The sequence below is a fragment of the Neofelis nebulosa genome, chromosome 3 (genome assembly GCF_028018385.1).
Source record: "Neofelis nebulosa isolate mNeoNeb1 chromosome 3, mNeoNeb1.pri, whole genome shotgun sequence".
In the NCBI taxonomy this organism is placed as follows: domain Eukaryota; kingdom Metazoa; phylum Chordata; class Mammalia; order Carnivora; family Felidae; genus Neofelis; species Neofelis nebulosa.
The window spans coordinates 82,755,042-82,771,051 of record NC_080784.1 but is presented as its reverse complement, the minus strand read 5'-3'; the positions used below and the strand labels follow the sequence as shown (position 1 = coordinate 82,771,051).

The 16,010-nt window shown below is 44.4% G+C and overlaps 1 protein-coding gene across 10 annotated transcripts in view; it reads right to left on the bottom strand.

Moving 5' to 3' along the window:
• Positions 1 to 16,010, bottom strand: part of ZNF827 (zinc finger protein 827) — a 176,757-nt gene that overhangs the window by 8,050 nt on the left and 152,697 nt on the right. For all 10 annotated transcript variants that reach the window (XR_009259272.1, XR_009259273.1, XM_058721252.1 and 7 more), the window contains exons 9-12: positions 12,584 to 12,721; positions 10,953 to 11,124; positions 9,472 to 9,638; positions 31 to 222 (exon numbers count right to left, since the gene is read on the bottom strand). Coding sequence is in view for 8 of the 10 variants with exons in the window: in XM_058721252.1 (XP_058577235.1) it covers positions 31 to 222; positions 9,472 to 9,638; positions 10,953 to 11,124; positions 12,584 to 12,721 (669 nt within the window). In the remaining 2 variants the exon portion in view is untranslated. The remainder of the gene's footprint in view (positions 1 to 30; positions 223 to 9,471; positions 9,639 to 10,952; positions 11,125 to 12,583; positions 12,722 to 16,010) is intronic.

The window sequence follows — 16,010 nt, the reverse complement described above, 5'->3', positions numbered from 1 at the left end:
ACTGAGCAGGCCCACAACCTCCTCCCTTACCTTTCTCTGGCTTTTCCTCACTATTCAGTGAGGGCTGGCTCCCAGGCACAACAGAGATCACCAGCACGTTGTTTCCACTCTTGTTTTTCTGAGAGCTGTCTGAATCATCTTTGCTGTTGGCTGAATCACTCAGAGCTGAGAGGGAGGATGAAGAGGGGCTATTTGATTCACTGGGGGTCTTCCTGTCTTCTCCTGAAAACACAAACAAAACCCCCAAAGCCAGGTCTGTTATTTAGGAGATGGTAACCCTGAAATAACAGCAATTAGGGGTGGGGGAATGGGGCTTCATGGCTGCATCATCATTCAGGAAACACAAAGTGAGGCTTCTAGAGCTCTCCTAGTGCACCGACTGGGATCTCAGGTCTCCGTCATCGATGGTGATGACACTTGTGGTACTTGGGAACTCTCTCATGCTTTGAATGCATGATTTCATTGTATCTTCTCAAAAATCCAATGAGGCACAATGGTTATCATCCCCATTTTACAGATGAAGGAAGGGAGGCACAGTCAGGGCAACTTGGCCTAAGTCACATGCTAGGAAGTGGCAAAGCATAGATTTTGGTTGGCCCTACTCCAGGATCCATGCTCTTTATCAGTGCACTGGACTCTCCCTCAAAACCAGGAGTGAACCGGTCAGTGGGCCATTAAAACCCAGTGTCAAGAGACTAATGGTTCCATTCAAGATGAAGTGTTAGGGACTGGATTTACCATCGCGACTGAAACTAGAACAAAACCAGACAAAATATATCAAACAAGAGTTTTTGTTTTTGTTTTCAAACAATCGTTTTTACAGCGTTGAACACCAGGCACTGAAGAGTGATCCCTGAGAGGCAGGAAAGAAAAGAGGTGGCCCACTTCCTGCCTTAAGAGACTTTAGTCTCCAGGCTGCAGTGCCCATCAGTTTCACTGAATTGAGGAAACAGCACTGAGGGTCTGGGGAGATCAATATGGCTAGACTTCACAGAGCAGGGTCTAGAGAGGGGAGGTTTCCCAGAGGGGAGAGAGCAGCACAGAGGAAGGACTCAAAGACCTACAGAGGGTCCCCCATGAGTATTCAGTAGAGTAGGGACCAAAGCACCTGTGTGAGAAAACTACCCAAGGCTGGAGAGAAAAAAGGCTTAGAAAACAGTGAGTGCTGTTTCCACTAGCTAAATTTGAGAAACTCATAATTCCCAGGACACTCAGTGGGAAACTGAGGAAGATCTCTTAGTAATGGGTAGTAATCAGCCCTAGGTTGACCACTGCTCCAGACCCGCCTGACAAGTCACAAAAGCCAGACACAAAGGAATCATAGTTTCCAAGTAATTAACTGCACCCTAAAACAAAGGTCAAGAATGTTTATAGGAATATAAAATAACCAGTACCCAACAAGGCAAATCACAATATCTGACATCCAAATAAAGATTAGCAGGCATGCCAAGAAACAAGAAAACGCAACCTAAAATGGGGTAATCAATCAGTCAAAGCTGACCTAGAACTGACACAGTTGTTAAAATGCGCAGACAAGGACATAAGAACAGTTACTATAACTGCATTCCAAATATTAAAAAAGTTAAATAGAGATGTGAAAGATATAAAAAAAAGATCCAAATCAAATTTCTAGAGAGAAATTTACAAAAATTACAACGTCTGAGATGAGAAATATGCTGGATGGGGTTACCAGCAATCTAGACATGGCAGAAGAAAAGATTAGTGGACCCTGAAGATAATAGCAATAGAAATTATCTGCAATGAAACAGAGAGAGAAAAGAATCATAAAAATGAAAAGAACATCAGTGAATTGTGGGATGCCTTCAGATAGCTTCATATAAGCTTAATTGGAGTCCCTGATTGGGTGGAAAGGGCAGAAAAATTTGAAAAGGCCAAAACTTTTCCAAACTTGAGAAAAACCATAAACCCACAGATCCAAGAGGCAAAATGAACCCTATGCATAAGAAAGCTGAAGAAATTGGGGAACTGGGGTGGTACAGTCGGTTAAGTGTCCAACTCTTGACTCTTGATTTCAGCTCAGGTCATGATCCCAGGGTTTTGGGTTTGTCTCATGTTGGGCTCCACACTGGGTGTGGGGCCTGCTTGGGATTCCCTCTCTCCCATTCTCTCTGCCCCTCCTCCACTCACGTGTGCACCTCTCTCTCCCTCTCTCTCAAAAAAAAAAAAAAACAAACAAACAAAAAAAACCCTCTCTCTTTCTCTCTCAAAAAAAAAAAGATGAAATCTATATCAAGGGCTATCATAATCCCATTGTTCAACTAGTGATAAAGAAAAACTCCTACCGGCAGCCTGAGGAAGAAGGATACATTATGTGCAGAGGAACAAAAATAAGGATGACAGCAGATTTTTCACTGGAAACAATGCAAGTGAGAAGTAGTGGGGCACCATCTTTAAAGTGCTGAAAGGAACACCTGTCAATCTGAGATCTTGTACTCTGTGAAAAATATTTCAAAAATGAAACTTTCCTCCCCACCCCAAAAGCAGAAAGAATTCATCACCAGCAGACTAGAATTACAGAAAATGTTAAAAGAAATTCTCAGGTAGAAGGAAAATGACACCAAATGTAAAAACGGATCTACACAAAAGAATGAAGAGCATGCATTTACCCACGAGGGTAAGTTGGTACTGAGGCAGCAAGACAACTGGTAATTTTAATGGCCTCAGTTTACCATTTTGTGTCATTTTAGATTATGAAATCGGGGTAAAAATTTTTTATTAAAATTTTTTTAACGTTTATTCATTTTTGAGAGACAGAGACAGAGGGTGAGCAGGGGAGGGGCAGAGAAAGAGGGAGACACAGAATCTGAAGCAGGCTCCAGGCTCTGAGCTGTCAGCACAGAGCCCGACACGAGGCTGGAACCCACGTGAGTTTTTCTTATTTAAAACTCTTTGAGAGATCATAAAAGTAATTTTGTTAAAAATAATATAATAGAGAGTTTATAACATATATATAAGTAAATGTATGACAGCAAAAGCATAAAGGCTAGGAGAGGGGACAGAGAACTACGTTATTGTAAGACTCTTACACTACCCGTGAAATGGTTTATGACTTAAACGTGTACTGTAATAAATTAACAATGTACATTATAAACCCCCAAATAACTGGAGGGCTCTACACTGTTCATGGTTTAGGAGATTTGATATTGTTAAGCTGTCAGTTCTCCCCAAACATAATCAAAACAACCCCATCATTTTAGGATAAAGTAGGTGATATAGGGAGACTGTGCTTCAGTAATCTAGTGATTGAAAACTCTAGAAACGAACTTTCTTTGTTAAAAGATTAAAAAATAAGTCATATATCGTATATAGGCACAAGAAGTCCAGAAGCAAGCAAAGCTGTAATGGTGGTTACAGCTAGTGTGTGAAATTATTAGTGTTATGTTTATTTTATTTTATTTGGTTTTCAAAATTGTCTAGAATGCCGTAAATTACTTGTCCAATTAAAAACAGGTTTTAAAAAGAGGAAGGAAAAAAATATTTACCCTCCTACAGTGTTTCCAAGTCTTGTTCCTGGCAGAACTGAACTTGGTTCCTGGACAGACATGATGTGACCTCATTCATGGACCCCCAAAGAGGGATGGAATATGCCTTGAAAGTATAGACCTCTTTTGGTACAAGGAAGGTATGTGAAAGCCAGCCCCGTCATTGGGGGTCTCTACTATGTGACCTAGGTTTAGTCACATTTTGTAGACAAACAGAATATTTTCAGTGGGGGCCCTAAGTCTATTGCTTCACCAAATCCACCCTCTAAGATGGGTCTCATTCACAGAATATTGCAAGTGATTATTTTAAATTAGTTTTTAGAACGAAAACATATGATTTTAATTACCATCTTTTTTTTTAAACATTTATTTTTTTTATTTTTTTTTATTTATTTTTGGGACAGACAGAGACAGAGCATGAACGGGGGAGGGGCAGAGAGAGAGGGAGACACAGAATCGGAAACAGGCTCCAGGCTCCGAGCCATCAGCCCAGAGCCTGACGCGGGGCTCGAACTCACGGACCGCGAGATCGTGACCTGGCTGAAGTCGGACGCTTAACCGACTGCGCCACCCAGGCGCCCCAGTTACCATCTTTAACAACAGCTTTAAGTACCTTCAGGCTTAAGGCAGTGGGCAGAGCTGCCTAAATTAATCACTGTGTAAATACACAGGTGTCATGACAGCAACTCTGCTATTCGGCATGGGGAAATGGCCCAGCCCGCTCAACTTGTAATCCCTACCCCACACCGCTTCGTCTGCTCTCAGTCCTCCTCTCCCTTTGCTCTGTCTGTAGGGAGTGAGCTGGGGTGCCCTTGTCAACTCAGTCCACAGCTTGCTGTCATCCAAGGGGTCATTTACTTTCAGCAGCACAAAGATTCTTTTTTTTTTTTTTAAGTTTATTTATTTTGAGAGAGAGAGAGCACAGAGAGAGGAAGAGAGAAAGAATCCCAAGCAGGCTCTGTGCTGTTAGTGCAGAGCCCGATGTGGGGCTAAGTCTCATGAACCATGAGATCATGACCTGAGCTGAAATCAAGAGTTGGATGCTTAACCAACTGAGCCACTTGGGTGCCCCAGCACAAGGATTCTTGGTGAATGAGTCTCTGCACAGGCAATGCAACCTCATACGTAAGGAGCCAGCTGAAGTTAACTTTAAAAAAACCTCGATATTTTAGGGGTGCCTGGGTGGCTCAGTTGGTTAATCGTCTGACTTCAGCTTAGGTCATGATTTCACAGTTTGTGGGTTCTAGCCCCGTGGTGGGCTCTGTGCCAACAGCTCAGAGCTGGAGCCTGCTTTGGATTCTGTGTTTCCCTCTCTCTCTGTCCCTCCCCTGCTCACCCTCTGTCTCTGTCTCTCAAAAATGAATAAACGTTAAGAAAAATTTTAAATAATTTTTTAAAAAAATCTCAATTTCATAATCTAAAATGACACAAAATGATAAACTGCGACCATAAAAAATGACCAATTGTCTTGCCACCTCAATATAAACACCATTTTTGACATACTTCTTTTTTTTTTTTAGAAGTAAGCATATCTATTTTAAAATCATTGTTGTTAAGGGGCACCTGGGTGGCTTGGTCGGTTAAGTGTCCGACTCTGGCTCAGGTCATGATCTCATGGTCTGTGAGTTCGAGCCCCGCATCAGGCTCTGTGCTGACAGCTCAGAGCCTGGAGCCTGTTTCAGATTCTGTGTCTCCCTCTCTCTCTCTGCTCCTCCCCTGTTCATGCTCTGTCTCTCTCTGTCTCAAAAATAAATAAACGTTAAAAAAAAAAAATTAAAATCGTTGCTGTTAATTGCAAAGTAGTTAAGAATAAAGACTTTAGATCCAGAACACCTGAGTTTGAATGCCACCTGTTCCAATTAATAAGCTGAATGACTTAAGACAAGGTATTTAACTTAGTGCCTCAATGATCTCATCTTAAAAATGGGGATCGGGGGCGCCTGGGTGGCTCAGTCGGTTAAGCGTCCGACTTCGGCTCAGGTCACAATCTCGCAGTCCGCGAGTTCGAGCCCCGCGTCGGGCTCTGGGCTGATGGCTCAGAGCCTGGGGCCTGCTTCCAATTCTGTGTTTCCCTCTCTCTCTGCCCCTCCCCTTCTCATGCTCTGTCTCTCTCACTCTCAAAAATGAATAAATGTTAAAAAAAATAAAATAAAACATAAAAAAAATAAAAATAAAAATGGGGATCATATCGGCAGCCTCATACGTGTGTTGTGAGGGTTAAATGGGTTTTTATATATAAAGCACTAAGAACAATGCCTAGCTCATTGCAAGCATTACAGAAAAATGTATTATTATTATTATTATAAAATATAACATATAATATTTATAAGTAATACTAACAACAATAATTAACACTTTGTATTTTCCCATGCTGTTTTATATACCTGGCATATAGTTGGCTCTCAAAAAATTTATGAAAATAATTATGAGTTAATGGTTTTAAATGACAGTATTATATATCCTTGGAGTAGACTTATCCTATATTACTTATTTCCTTAAAATTAAATTTTAAGTGAAAATTAATATTCCACTGCTTGATTTTTTTCTCCTAGGGACAGAAACCCAGAAGAAAGATGACTGACCTGCAGGCATTTTCAAACCTCTTGGTCTACACTACCTAAGTAGTTTTGAAAAGTTCTCCCACCCTATAGGGTCATGGCCATCAGTGTCAGCAGCATCTGGCGATCGTGGGTGACGCTGTGAAACACGCTCCTCACGTGATACATGAAACATAAGCCACACTTGAGTTTTAACTGGTGGCTAGTGAGGTTCCTTAGATGGAGTGGTTAGCCTTTCTTTCTTTTATTATGTATGGACTGTTTATGCCCTTTGTAAATTCTGCACTTAGAGACCTAAAGTGTTTCTTACCAGTTTATATCAATTCTCTGTATAGTAAATATATAGCCTCTGTCATTTCAGGCTGGTTTTTGGGTTTTGTTTCCCATCTTTTCCTTTGCTTTGGCAAATAGAAGAAGATATTTTTATCCATCAAATCTCTTGATTCTTTTCCTTTGCCATTTTTTGTATCACTTAAGCTTTCACAAATCCTTCTCACTCTGGAAGTTTGATAAACATTCTATTTCCTTCAAGCTTTTCTAGGGCTGATTTGTTAAGGGGATTGTGTAAGTCATCTGGTATTTATTTTGGTGTCGGTGTGAGGGTAAAGTATTGATGGTGGTATTTTCCAAAGAGCTATTCAGATTCCTCCATGCTGTTACTGCAACATTTAAAAACTGCAGCAAAATTTGCATTGATGAAATCAAAAGCAACCAGAGGGAATATTTTTCCCTTGCAGAGATCACTTCACTTCTGTAACAAGAAAGCATTGAGGAATTCTTAATGTACTGAAATAAAAGGTGTCCATTTCTATGTCAGGTAAATCAAATCAGAGGACAAGGCCCACAAAATGAGAGTCTTATGCCTGCTGGACATCTCCTGCACATTCAAAAGGTCAAGGAATGGACGGCCCAGAGAAGTTGAATGAGTTCCTACATTTGCAGCGTTATTTATGGTAACATCGGGTGTAGAACCAGAATCTAGAATTCAAAATGTGTTTTCCTCCATCCCAAGTACCTTCTTCCACATGGATTATATGCATAAGTCAGTAGACTCTCAGGGTTCGGTAAGGGGCACGTTTGAATAATTTTCTTGCTTAGACCACACAAATGTGTGTAGACGTGCTCGGGCACACATATTCATTCACCGGATGAAAGTTTACTCCTCACTTGCACTGTGCAGGCACTGGTCTAGGTGCTTGGGAGACAGCAGCAACTTAGATAAGCTTCCTATTCTCAGGAATATATAGTATAATATGTATTACATAGTATATATACTGCTCTATGTCATAACTTTGTAATTACACAGTTTATTAATTTGCAGATTTAGATGGACATATCTTGGGTCAAATTCAAACACTTCAAAACAGCAACTAGATGCAAGAAACCCTCACTGTGGAACCATTAGCTTATAAAAAGGGTCAGCAAATTATAGTCCTTTGGCCAAATCTAGCCTCCCGCTTTTGTAAATAAAGTTTTATTGGGACACTGCCAGGCCTGCTCAATTGTGTATTGTCTCGGCTACTTTCAGATTCCAATGGTAGAGCTGAATATAGCGACAGAAACCGTATGGCCTGAAAGCCTAAAATATTCACTATTTGGCCCTTAAAAAACAAACAAACAAAAAAAACTGTCTCCCTGGCTAAAAAAAAAAAAAACAAAAAAACCCCAAAACTATAAAATAGGTTATAACCTTATTCCCTAATAGCAGCAGTGTTACAGGCTTCTACTGTATTAAAAAAACAACTTCTTTAATGCATTTCTTTCTGGCTCTCTGTGCCAACAAACAAGAATATTCTTTGCAGGTAGACAAGGAGCCCTACCACCTCAGAGGGAACAAGATCTCTGTGTTCCCTGTGGCAATGAGTGTGTTTGCATTGGTTACTTGTCAATGTGAAGTTTCCACCAATGACAATTAAGTGACTAAATCCAACGGCTTTCCAGCCATTTTGGTTTCTATGGTTTCTACAGCTTCCTTGAGGTAGGGTGGTGGCAGAGGGGCTGTGGCCTGGGGAGGGAGGAGGAAGGTTCTCGACTGGGTTTAGGCATCCTTGGGGTGCAGAGGGTTAGAAGAATGGGAGAGTAACAGAAACGGGGGCGGGGGGAATATCTGAAAAGCCAGCGGAAATGGAAGAGAGTTTGGCCTTTCCCTCCACTGGCACTCCCGAGATGCTGAATTTAATTTGTCTTTGACATGGGCTTCCCAGCTCACCTGCTGCCCATGGTGCTAATGTGGTTATAGCGAGACAACCAACGGTAGAAATGGCACCTTCTCACCCGGCATAATGGCTCTCTGCAGACCTCCAAGTCATAGCTTCTCAACTTATGATAAAAGCAAGCTTTTATTGCTGTTGGCACCCTGGAACCAAAGCGGCCGGTAAAGCAAAGAGAGATCCGTCTCGGCTGAGCACATCGTCAGCACAACTGTCAGGAACTTCCCCTTCTCAAATCCTTCAAGGGCCAACGATGTGAGGGGCTGACCCAACACCCAGCGTTGGCAGTTGGCAACATCAGCTCGTAATCTGTAAGCACCACACAACGCAGGGTGGGGGAGGCTCTTCCTCATTCTCATTTAATGACTCCACGCTGGTGTCATTTGTAACCATCACTTGTGAGAGGATAATTGCATGGTGGATTCAAAATGTTAACACCGTTAAGAATGGCAAGAGCCTTAAATGGAAGGAGAACACTGGCAAAGTCTTGGCCACACACAGCCTGGAGAGCGATCAGGCTGTTTGGGGAGAATCCGGTTTTCTGCCCCGCCCCCCTCCCCAAGCAGACCTGATATGTGTCAGGGCTGGAGTTTCACAGGACAGGAGCAGAGCCTGTTAAAGTACGTGCACACAGTGTCCTGGCACAGAGAACCACAAAGGTTCAAACCTCTGCCAAGGGCTGCTCGGACCTGTCAGAACAGCAGTGAGAATGGACTAGAATGGAAACTGTTCTGGCCCAAGCTTCTGGAGGCACATCCTAATTGCTGACTTTGGACAGAATGCCTCACCTCTGTGAAGCCTCCGTTTCCCCACCCCTATAGCACAGGAACAGTAGCATCGGCCTCAGAGGCCTACGGGGCTTAAATGAGATCCAGCATGTGAAGACACAAGGGGAAGGGCATCACGAGAGCCCGACGGCTGCTACCCAGGATGACGACACCCAGGGTGAGGACAAGCCAGTGGCTCAGCACCTCACAACTGCATCTGAACGTGTGGGTCTTTCAGATCAGCGAGGCCCAAGCTGTGCCAGGCAATGGCAGGATGGCCACAGGGCACCGTGGCTCCGAGACCCTGGGAAAGTCCTCCCTTCTGAGGAAGGGAATGTCAGTGTCGCAGGGTGATGAGGACGCTTCTGCCAGGTGGGCATGCATGCTGGCAGGTTGGGGGATGGAGGAGAGAAGGACCGACAGAGATGGTCACCTGTGTGCTTGGTGCCAATGTGAGCCTTTATCTCTGCTTCCTCCATGGTGACAAAGTCACAGGCGGTGCAGCAGATGGAAAACATCCATTGCTCCTTGTCCACGTGGAGTGACATGTGGCTGACAAACTGGACATTGAGCTCGGTCTCAAATCCACACACGTGACAGCTGTATGAGGGGACGAAAGAAAAGAAGGGGAGAGAGAAGAGTGATACTTTGTGGCACACTCAGAAAACTGGACTTTGACACATGCTTTTCTTCCCACCAAAAGGTTTTGCATTAGAAAATTATTCTACTTGGGGCACCTGGGTGGCTCAGTCGGTTAAGCGTCCGTCTTTGGCTCAGGTCACGATCTCACGGTTCAGGGGTTTGAGCCCCGCGTGGGGCTCTGTGCTGACAGCTCGGAGCCTGGAGCCTGCTTCGGATTCTGTGTCTCCCTCCCTCTCTCTGCCCTTCCCCTGCTCACGCTCTGTCTCTTTCTGTCTCTCAAAAATAAACATTACCAAAAAAAATTAAAAAAAAAAAAAAGAAAATTCTTCTGCTTTCTGGGATGCCTCTGAAGTGGTCACTGTGCCAAATGGATTAAGTGTCAGCATAATGTAACAATCCCATACATGCTATAATGATGCTGAATAATCATACAGTTAATTAAAAATTACAGGTTCCAGATGCCGCACATCACCTTACTGATTCCTGTGGGCAAAGAGATGTGGTGCAGCCTTGCCAAGATATTAGCGGTGTGGATACACTGATCAATTCAGAGTACCCCGCATGCCCAGCGAGCCTCTCTCTGGCTCTGGAAACCTTCCGTGTAGGAAGGAAGGCACATGCAGGTCATCAGATCACACTGCCAGCAGGAGCAATTCCTGTCTGTGACAACTGCTGATAGAAGTCACCGTCCATGGAGATATTTTGTGCAAAAGCAAGTGTCCACCAATCTGTATGGTATACCTCTTGGGCACAATTCTGAGACTTGGGATTTCACTGCAACCAAACCAAATATTGATTCATGGTCAAATATGAAAGGGAAACATGAAATTCCAGGCACTGAAGACAATACAACCAGGGGCAAATATGCAATGCCTTCAAGGCTATTTCCTCAGAGTCCTCAGATTTATTTTCTCTGGTCTTTTTCTCCTTAGGACGGTTCTCAGGAAGTAGCAAGGTGCTCAGTTACAAAGGTTGGGAGCTTTCCAGCTGCACAAATCGAGAAGCTAATAATCCCCGGAGCCCTGTCACTCCCTGGAGCTCCACCCCAGAGAGCTACCTCCAAGACCATTTCCCTTTCAATTAATTCTACCAGGGCCATCCAAGCCAAGAGAGGAGTCAGCGTGGCTGGTGGGTCCAGTGTAAACAAAGCAAGTATTAAAATGAAGGTCAGCACTATGACTAAGAGGTACCTCATCACATATGCCCTAGCACCCGGGTGGGGAGTGTTTTAGAAAGTTGGGGAAGGCTGGGCCAGTTCCACTCACAGCTCACCTGTAATAATAAGGGTGCTTCTTCCCATCACTGCCTTCAGAGGTGACGGCGCTGACAATGTCCTCAGTGTCCGTACTCACCAGCTTCACCGAATGGACGGTCAGGTGCTGGTTCAGGTTCGCACGGCACTTAGCAGCATAGGGGCACAAGTGGCATTTGTATTTTCTTTCCTCTGGGGAGAAGGAACAGGGAAAAAAACCCAAACTGCTCTCAAAAATGAAAACCCAACACCTGCAGGAGACCACTTAGAGCTGTCATGGCAAGAAAGGTTCAGATCTCATTTCAAATGGGGACAAAGGGAACACCTTGGAATTATAAATATCTAAAAGTCTTCATCCGGGAGGTCACTGCTGTATCAGTACTTAGAAGAAAGTCCCAGGGCAGCTGGACCATCTGTTTTTTCCTAGACACCCACAGGTCCCTCTTCCTGATATGGGGAGCCCCGCAGGGGCTAAATGAATGTGTGTGTGTGTGTGTGTGTGTGTGTGTGCACACCTGCCATGCGTCAGCCGAGGGTGGGTGCTTAGGTGGGGAAAGGGGAGTGGAGCACAGGATTCCTGGGTCTGGTGTAAGAGAAGCCCCATCATGTTCCCTAAGCTCCAGGCCTGGGTCAGCCAAGAAATAAAAACTCATGAAATTAAAGGGGGAGAAAAATGACTCATGTGAAGTAATATGATGGGAGATGTTCATTTTACATAAATAGAACTAAAAGCTGCAATTAATTTCTTAATGAAAACCCTCTCCTAAAAATGACAATGTTTCAGGACTCTTTCCAGAGTAGCATTCTGAATTCATTCGATTAATCAAGCAAATTATAGTAGAAGGAGCAGGCTGGCTTTCATTGTGCAGATAAAGGGAATGGACGATAGTGGAAAAAAGCAAAGAGCAAACTCATTTTCCATCCTTACTTCTTACTTTGTCTCACTGGGCTTGCCCTTAAAAAATACCTGTCTTACCACTTCACAGCAGAGAACGAGGAAAAAAGTTCTTCCCCAACCAAATGCAAACCATCATCATTGTTACTGTAGATGGTCCCCACATCTGTCCTGCCGGTGGCCTGGGGCTTGGTGGGGCCAGGGGAGGAACCCGGCCATACAGATAAAATACAGCCCTTCCTTTTGGGGGCAAAGGAACTTATTCTTGCCAAATTGATTAAGTTACTATTTATTCCTCCTTTATCCTTTCTTAATTTGGTTGCCGTCCCTTTTGCAATGCGCAGAACCAACCACATTTCTCTACTATTATATGAAGATAAAGATAGCAACTGTTTCTCCACAAGCTGCTCTGTCCCTCTGCTGCTCCCATTTCCCACAAAAAGATGGAACCAGTAACGTGGGTGCAGCCCCCATCGCCTGCACCCTCCAGGTGAGAGCAATGCATTTCTCAGAATTCAGGAACCTTACCTGGATACACTTACATGTGTATCTTTTCTCACCAAGCCTACTTTCAATACAAATAAAAACCCTTTCCGGGGCCTCTTTGAACATGCCAGCTAAAATGGTTTGAAGGGTCAGGATAAAAACATTTCCACCACTTCCAGTGAGAATTGTCTTAGACAAAGTCAGCTTCTTGACAGTAGAGAGGCTGGTGATCCAGAGTGCAGACGGCCTAGGAGCAAGGCCTTGACTCACCTGTGTGCAGCGAGAGATGTCGGGACAACGTCTGCTGTCGGCCAAACACTTTCCCACACACATCACAGGGAAAAAGCTGGTCATTGAATTTCCAGGATGGCAATCCGTTTCCTGCCTCTAGTACTATCTTTTCTGTTTCTGGGCCAAAAGAGCAAAGCATCATGAGGGATAGACAAGGCATCGTGAACAAGCTGCATTTTAGTCAATATCCAGCAGGACGTTAGCAGGGGATTCCTTCTGAACAGCGTGGCTGATAACTGCAGAGAAGTCCCAGTTAACCTCTGGCCTTCATGCTCACTTCTTGTTTCTAAGAAGGCTATTCCTGAAAGTTGTGGTAGCAAATGGATGCCACTTCTAGTCAACTCTCTGGTGTTTTCCCTCCCTATCATTAAAGGTCAGCCAACCAGACCCTCCAGTGGGTTGACAGCATGGTTTAGCGCTACGCCCAGTATACAGTTGGTACACAATATTTGCTGAGTGACTAGTTGAGTTGCACGTTAGAACTCCAGACATGTACACTCTTGCCACAAGACGGTAAGTAAACAATCTCCGATTCTAACTGAATTGGTAAGAATCTGACGGTAAGTAAAGAATCTCAGATTCTGATGTGAAAACGAATGGTTGGATCCCTTGAAAGGACATACACGTTCACTGTTCTTTATGAAGAAAGGTTTTGCCCTGCGTTCTGGGTTGTGTAAAGCCCTTCATGAGGAACTTCATGTTTCACAGGCTCAGTGATGACAACTGCACACTATTTGCTGTGGTCTAATGTTTGTGTCACGCCCTCCCCCCATTCATATGTTGGGATCCTAGAGCCCAAGGTGATGGTATTGGGAGGTATCACCCCCAGGAGCTGACTGCGTCATGAGGGTGGAGCCTCAGGAATGGGATTAGTGCTCTTTATAAAAGAGACCCCAGAGAACTCTCTTGCCTGTTTCGCCTTGTGAAGACACAGCGAGAAGTGGGCAGTCCGGGCCCTTACTCAACCATGCTGGCCCCTGGTTTCAGACGTCTGGACTGTGGAAGTGTGAACAGTACATTTCTGTCGTTATTATAAGCTAGCCTGCCTGAGGGATTTTGTTACAGCAGCCCAAATGGACTCAGACACTACTCCACATAAAATTCCCTAAGGCAGTAATGTACCACTAGTGTTTCCCCAAAGATCTCATCCTATTAGGAAAAATGGTGAGATCGCCGGTTATCTGCACATACTTCACAGTCATGACTGAGATGTGTGGACACCAATACATCCTCTGGTCCTCTTAAAAAAAAAAAAAAAGGTTTCACTTTCCCATCATCATCCATAGGAGTACGTCTGATTTTTTCATCCACGTTTCTTCTCCCTGAACTGTAATGGTTTGTACAAGCATTATTTCTACAGTAATAAAAGGAGCCAGGCGACAGAATACTAAAGAGTGAAGGGGACGAGTCAACGAGAATGCTTTTCTTAGGCCTCACTCTGAAGAACAAGACAATTTACGTAGTTGGTGTCTTGTCCACTACCTCAGTAAATTATCGTGAACCTTTTTTTTTTTTTTTTTTTTTTTTTTTTTTTTTAAATTTTTTTTTCAACATTTTTTATTTATTTTTGGGACAGAGAGAGACAGAGCATGAACGGGGGAGGGGCAGAGAGAGAGGGAGACACAGAATCGGAAGCAGGCTCCAGGCTCCGAGCCATCAGCCCAGAGCCTGACGCGGGGCTCGAACTCACGGAGCGCGAGATCGTGACCTGGCTGAAGTCGGACGCTTAACCGACTGCGCCACCCAGGCGCCCCTATCGTGAACCTTTTTAAAGCATTACTTTTTAAAGTATTACTTTATAGAACTGGATACCAAGTGGTGACAATTAAATGGCAGAGAGAACTTTTTTGTAAGATCCGTGCAGATGAAAATGCTCAGACCACCGGACAGAGAGACATCAGAAGAAAGGACTTTATTTCACACAATTTGGTTAAAACTGCTTCCCGAATATGGGCTTCCACCTGTATTTGGGTGAGTCAGCAGGATCGGTTTTTGTTTGAGTGCAGATCTGTCAGATAGTGGAATCTAAGGAAAAGAAGAAACAAACACGAGTGTGTGTCCGGGGGAGGGGGAGGGGATGAGGTGGAATCACAGTCACGTTTGCTCTGAGGCACCTGCCAGCAATCCCAACACTGATAAGGCACATTTATTGATTTATCTGTGTTTGCGAAAACACAGCTTTTGGGGCCTCAGGGAGAACAGCTAGTCTTATTAAAGCAGGGAGGTGCCACTAAAACCCTCTGGGGGGAGGGGGTGGAATTGTGGGGGGGAGGGAAGGTGAAAAGGGAGGTGCTGGCCACTGAGCTGTTGAGGACACAAGAACCACTCTCAGATGACTGTCCTTGAGCCCAAGCAGTGGGCATTTCAGCCACACAGCGCTGAGAGGGTATTTCAGTAGCTCCTTTTAAGTATGTAATCAAAATGGTGCTTCGAAGGAGGGCAACAGTAATAATTATAAGAAGAGGTCAAGAGGGTACAGGGTCTTCGAATACCTTCACAACAAGAATGAATTAATTGGGTCACATACCAAACAAGGAGATGCAATTAAAACTAAAGAAGTCTCTTAATGAGTCTTTTAAGTATTAGTCACACACTCGAGAAGCTGAGCATCATATGAAGCCCAATTTCTTCCACTGGCCTTAGAAAACTATTAAAACTATGAATACTTGCTTCAGCCAAGCAGGAAAAAAAACCCCACAGTCACGGTGAAGCAGCCAGAGCCGTCAGAAGCCGTCCATCTCTGGTACCCTAGGCCTTGAATAGGGATCACCTGCTTTCCCTGCTCGCTTGCTGTCTGCATTTAGTTTATTTTAAGATGTTAGTTGAAAGACAACTTCCCCACAGTGTTGTTGTTGTTTTTTAATATTTATTTTATTTTTGAGAGAGAGAGGGAGACAGAGCACTAGTGGAAGAGGGGCAGAGAGACAGGGAGACACAGAATCTGAAGCGGGCTCCAGGCTCCGAGCTGTCAGCACAGAGCCCGACGCGGGGTCTGAACTCAAGAACTGCGCGATCACAACCTGAGCGGAGGTCGGACGCATAACGGACCGAGCCACCCAGGCGCCCCACTGCTGTCTGCATTTACAGGCGCCACGCATTTTCATTTTACAGGCAGGAACAAGGCAACCACAGGCCCTTTGCAGCTGGCCCTGAACACAACTTGGAAATCACAGCTGGGTGAGGCTGGGGAGTGGAGGGCAGTGTGAAGGGGAGCATTGTTTTGACACAAGAAGCACTAAGGTAATGGGCCTGCTCCTCTCCTCACAGAACTGCCATGAAGCCGAAAGGGAGCTCAGCGGATGCTGCGTTCTTGCACGTGTCCTGTGCATGGTGCCATTCAAATGCTACCTGAGAAACTGCAGAATCTTTTTTGATTCCTCCCTCCTTCCCTCTCTTTCGGCACATC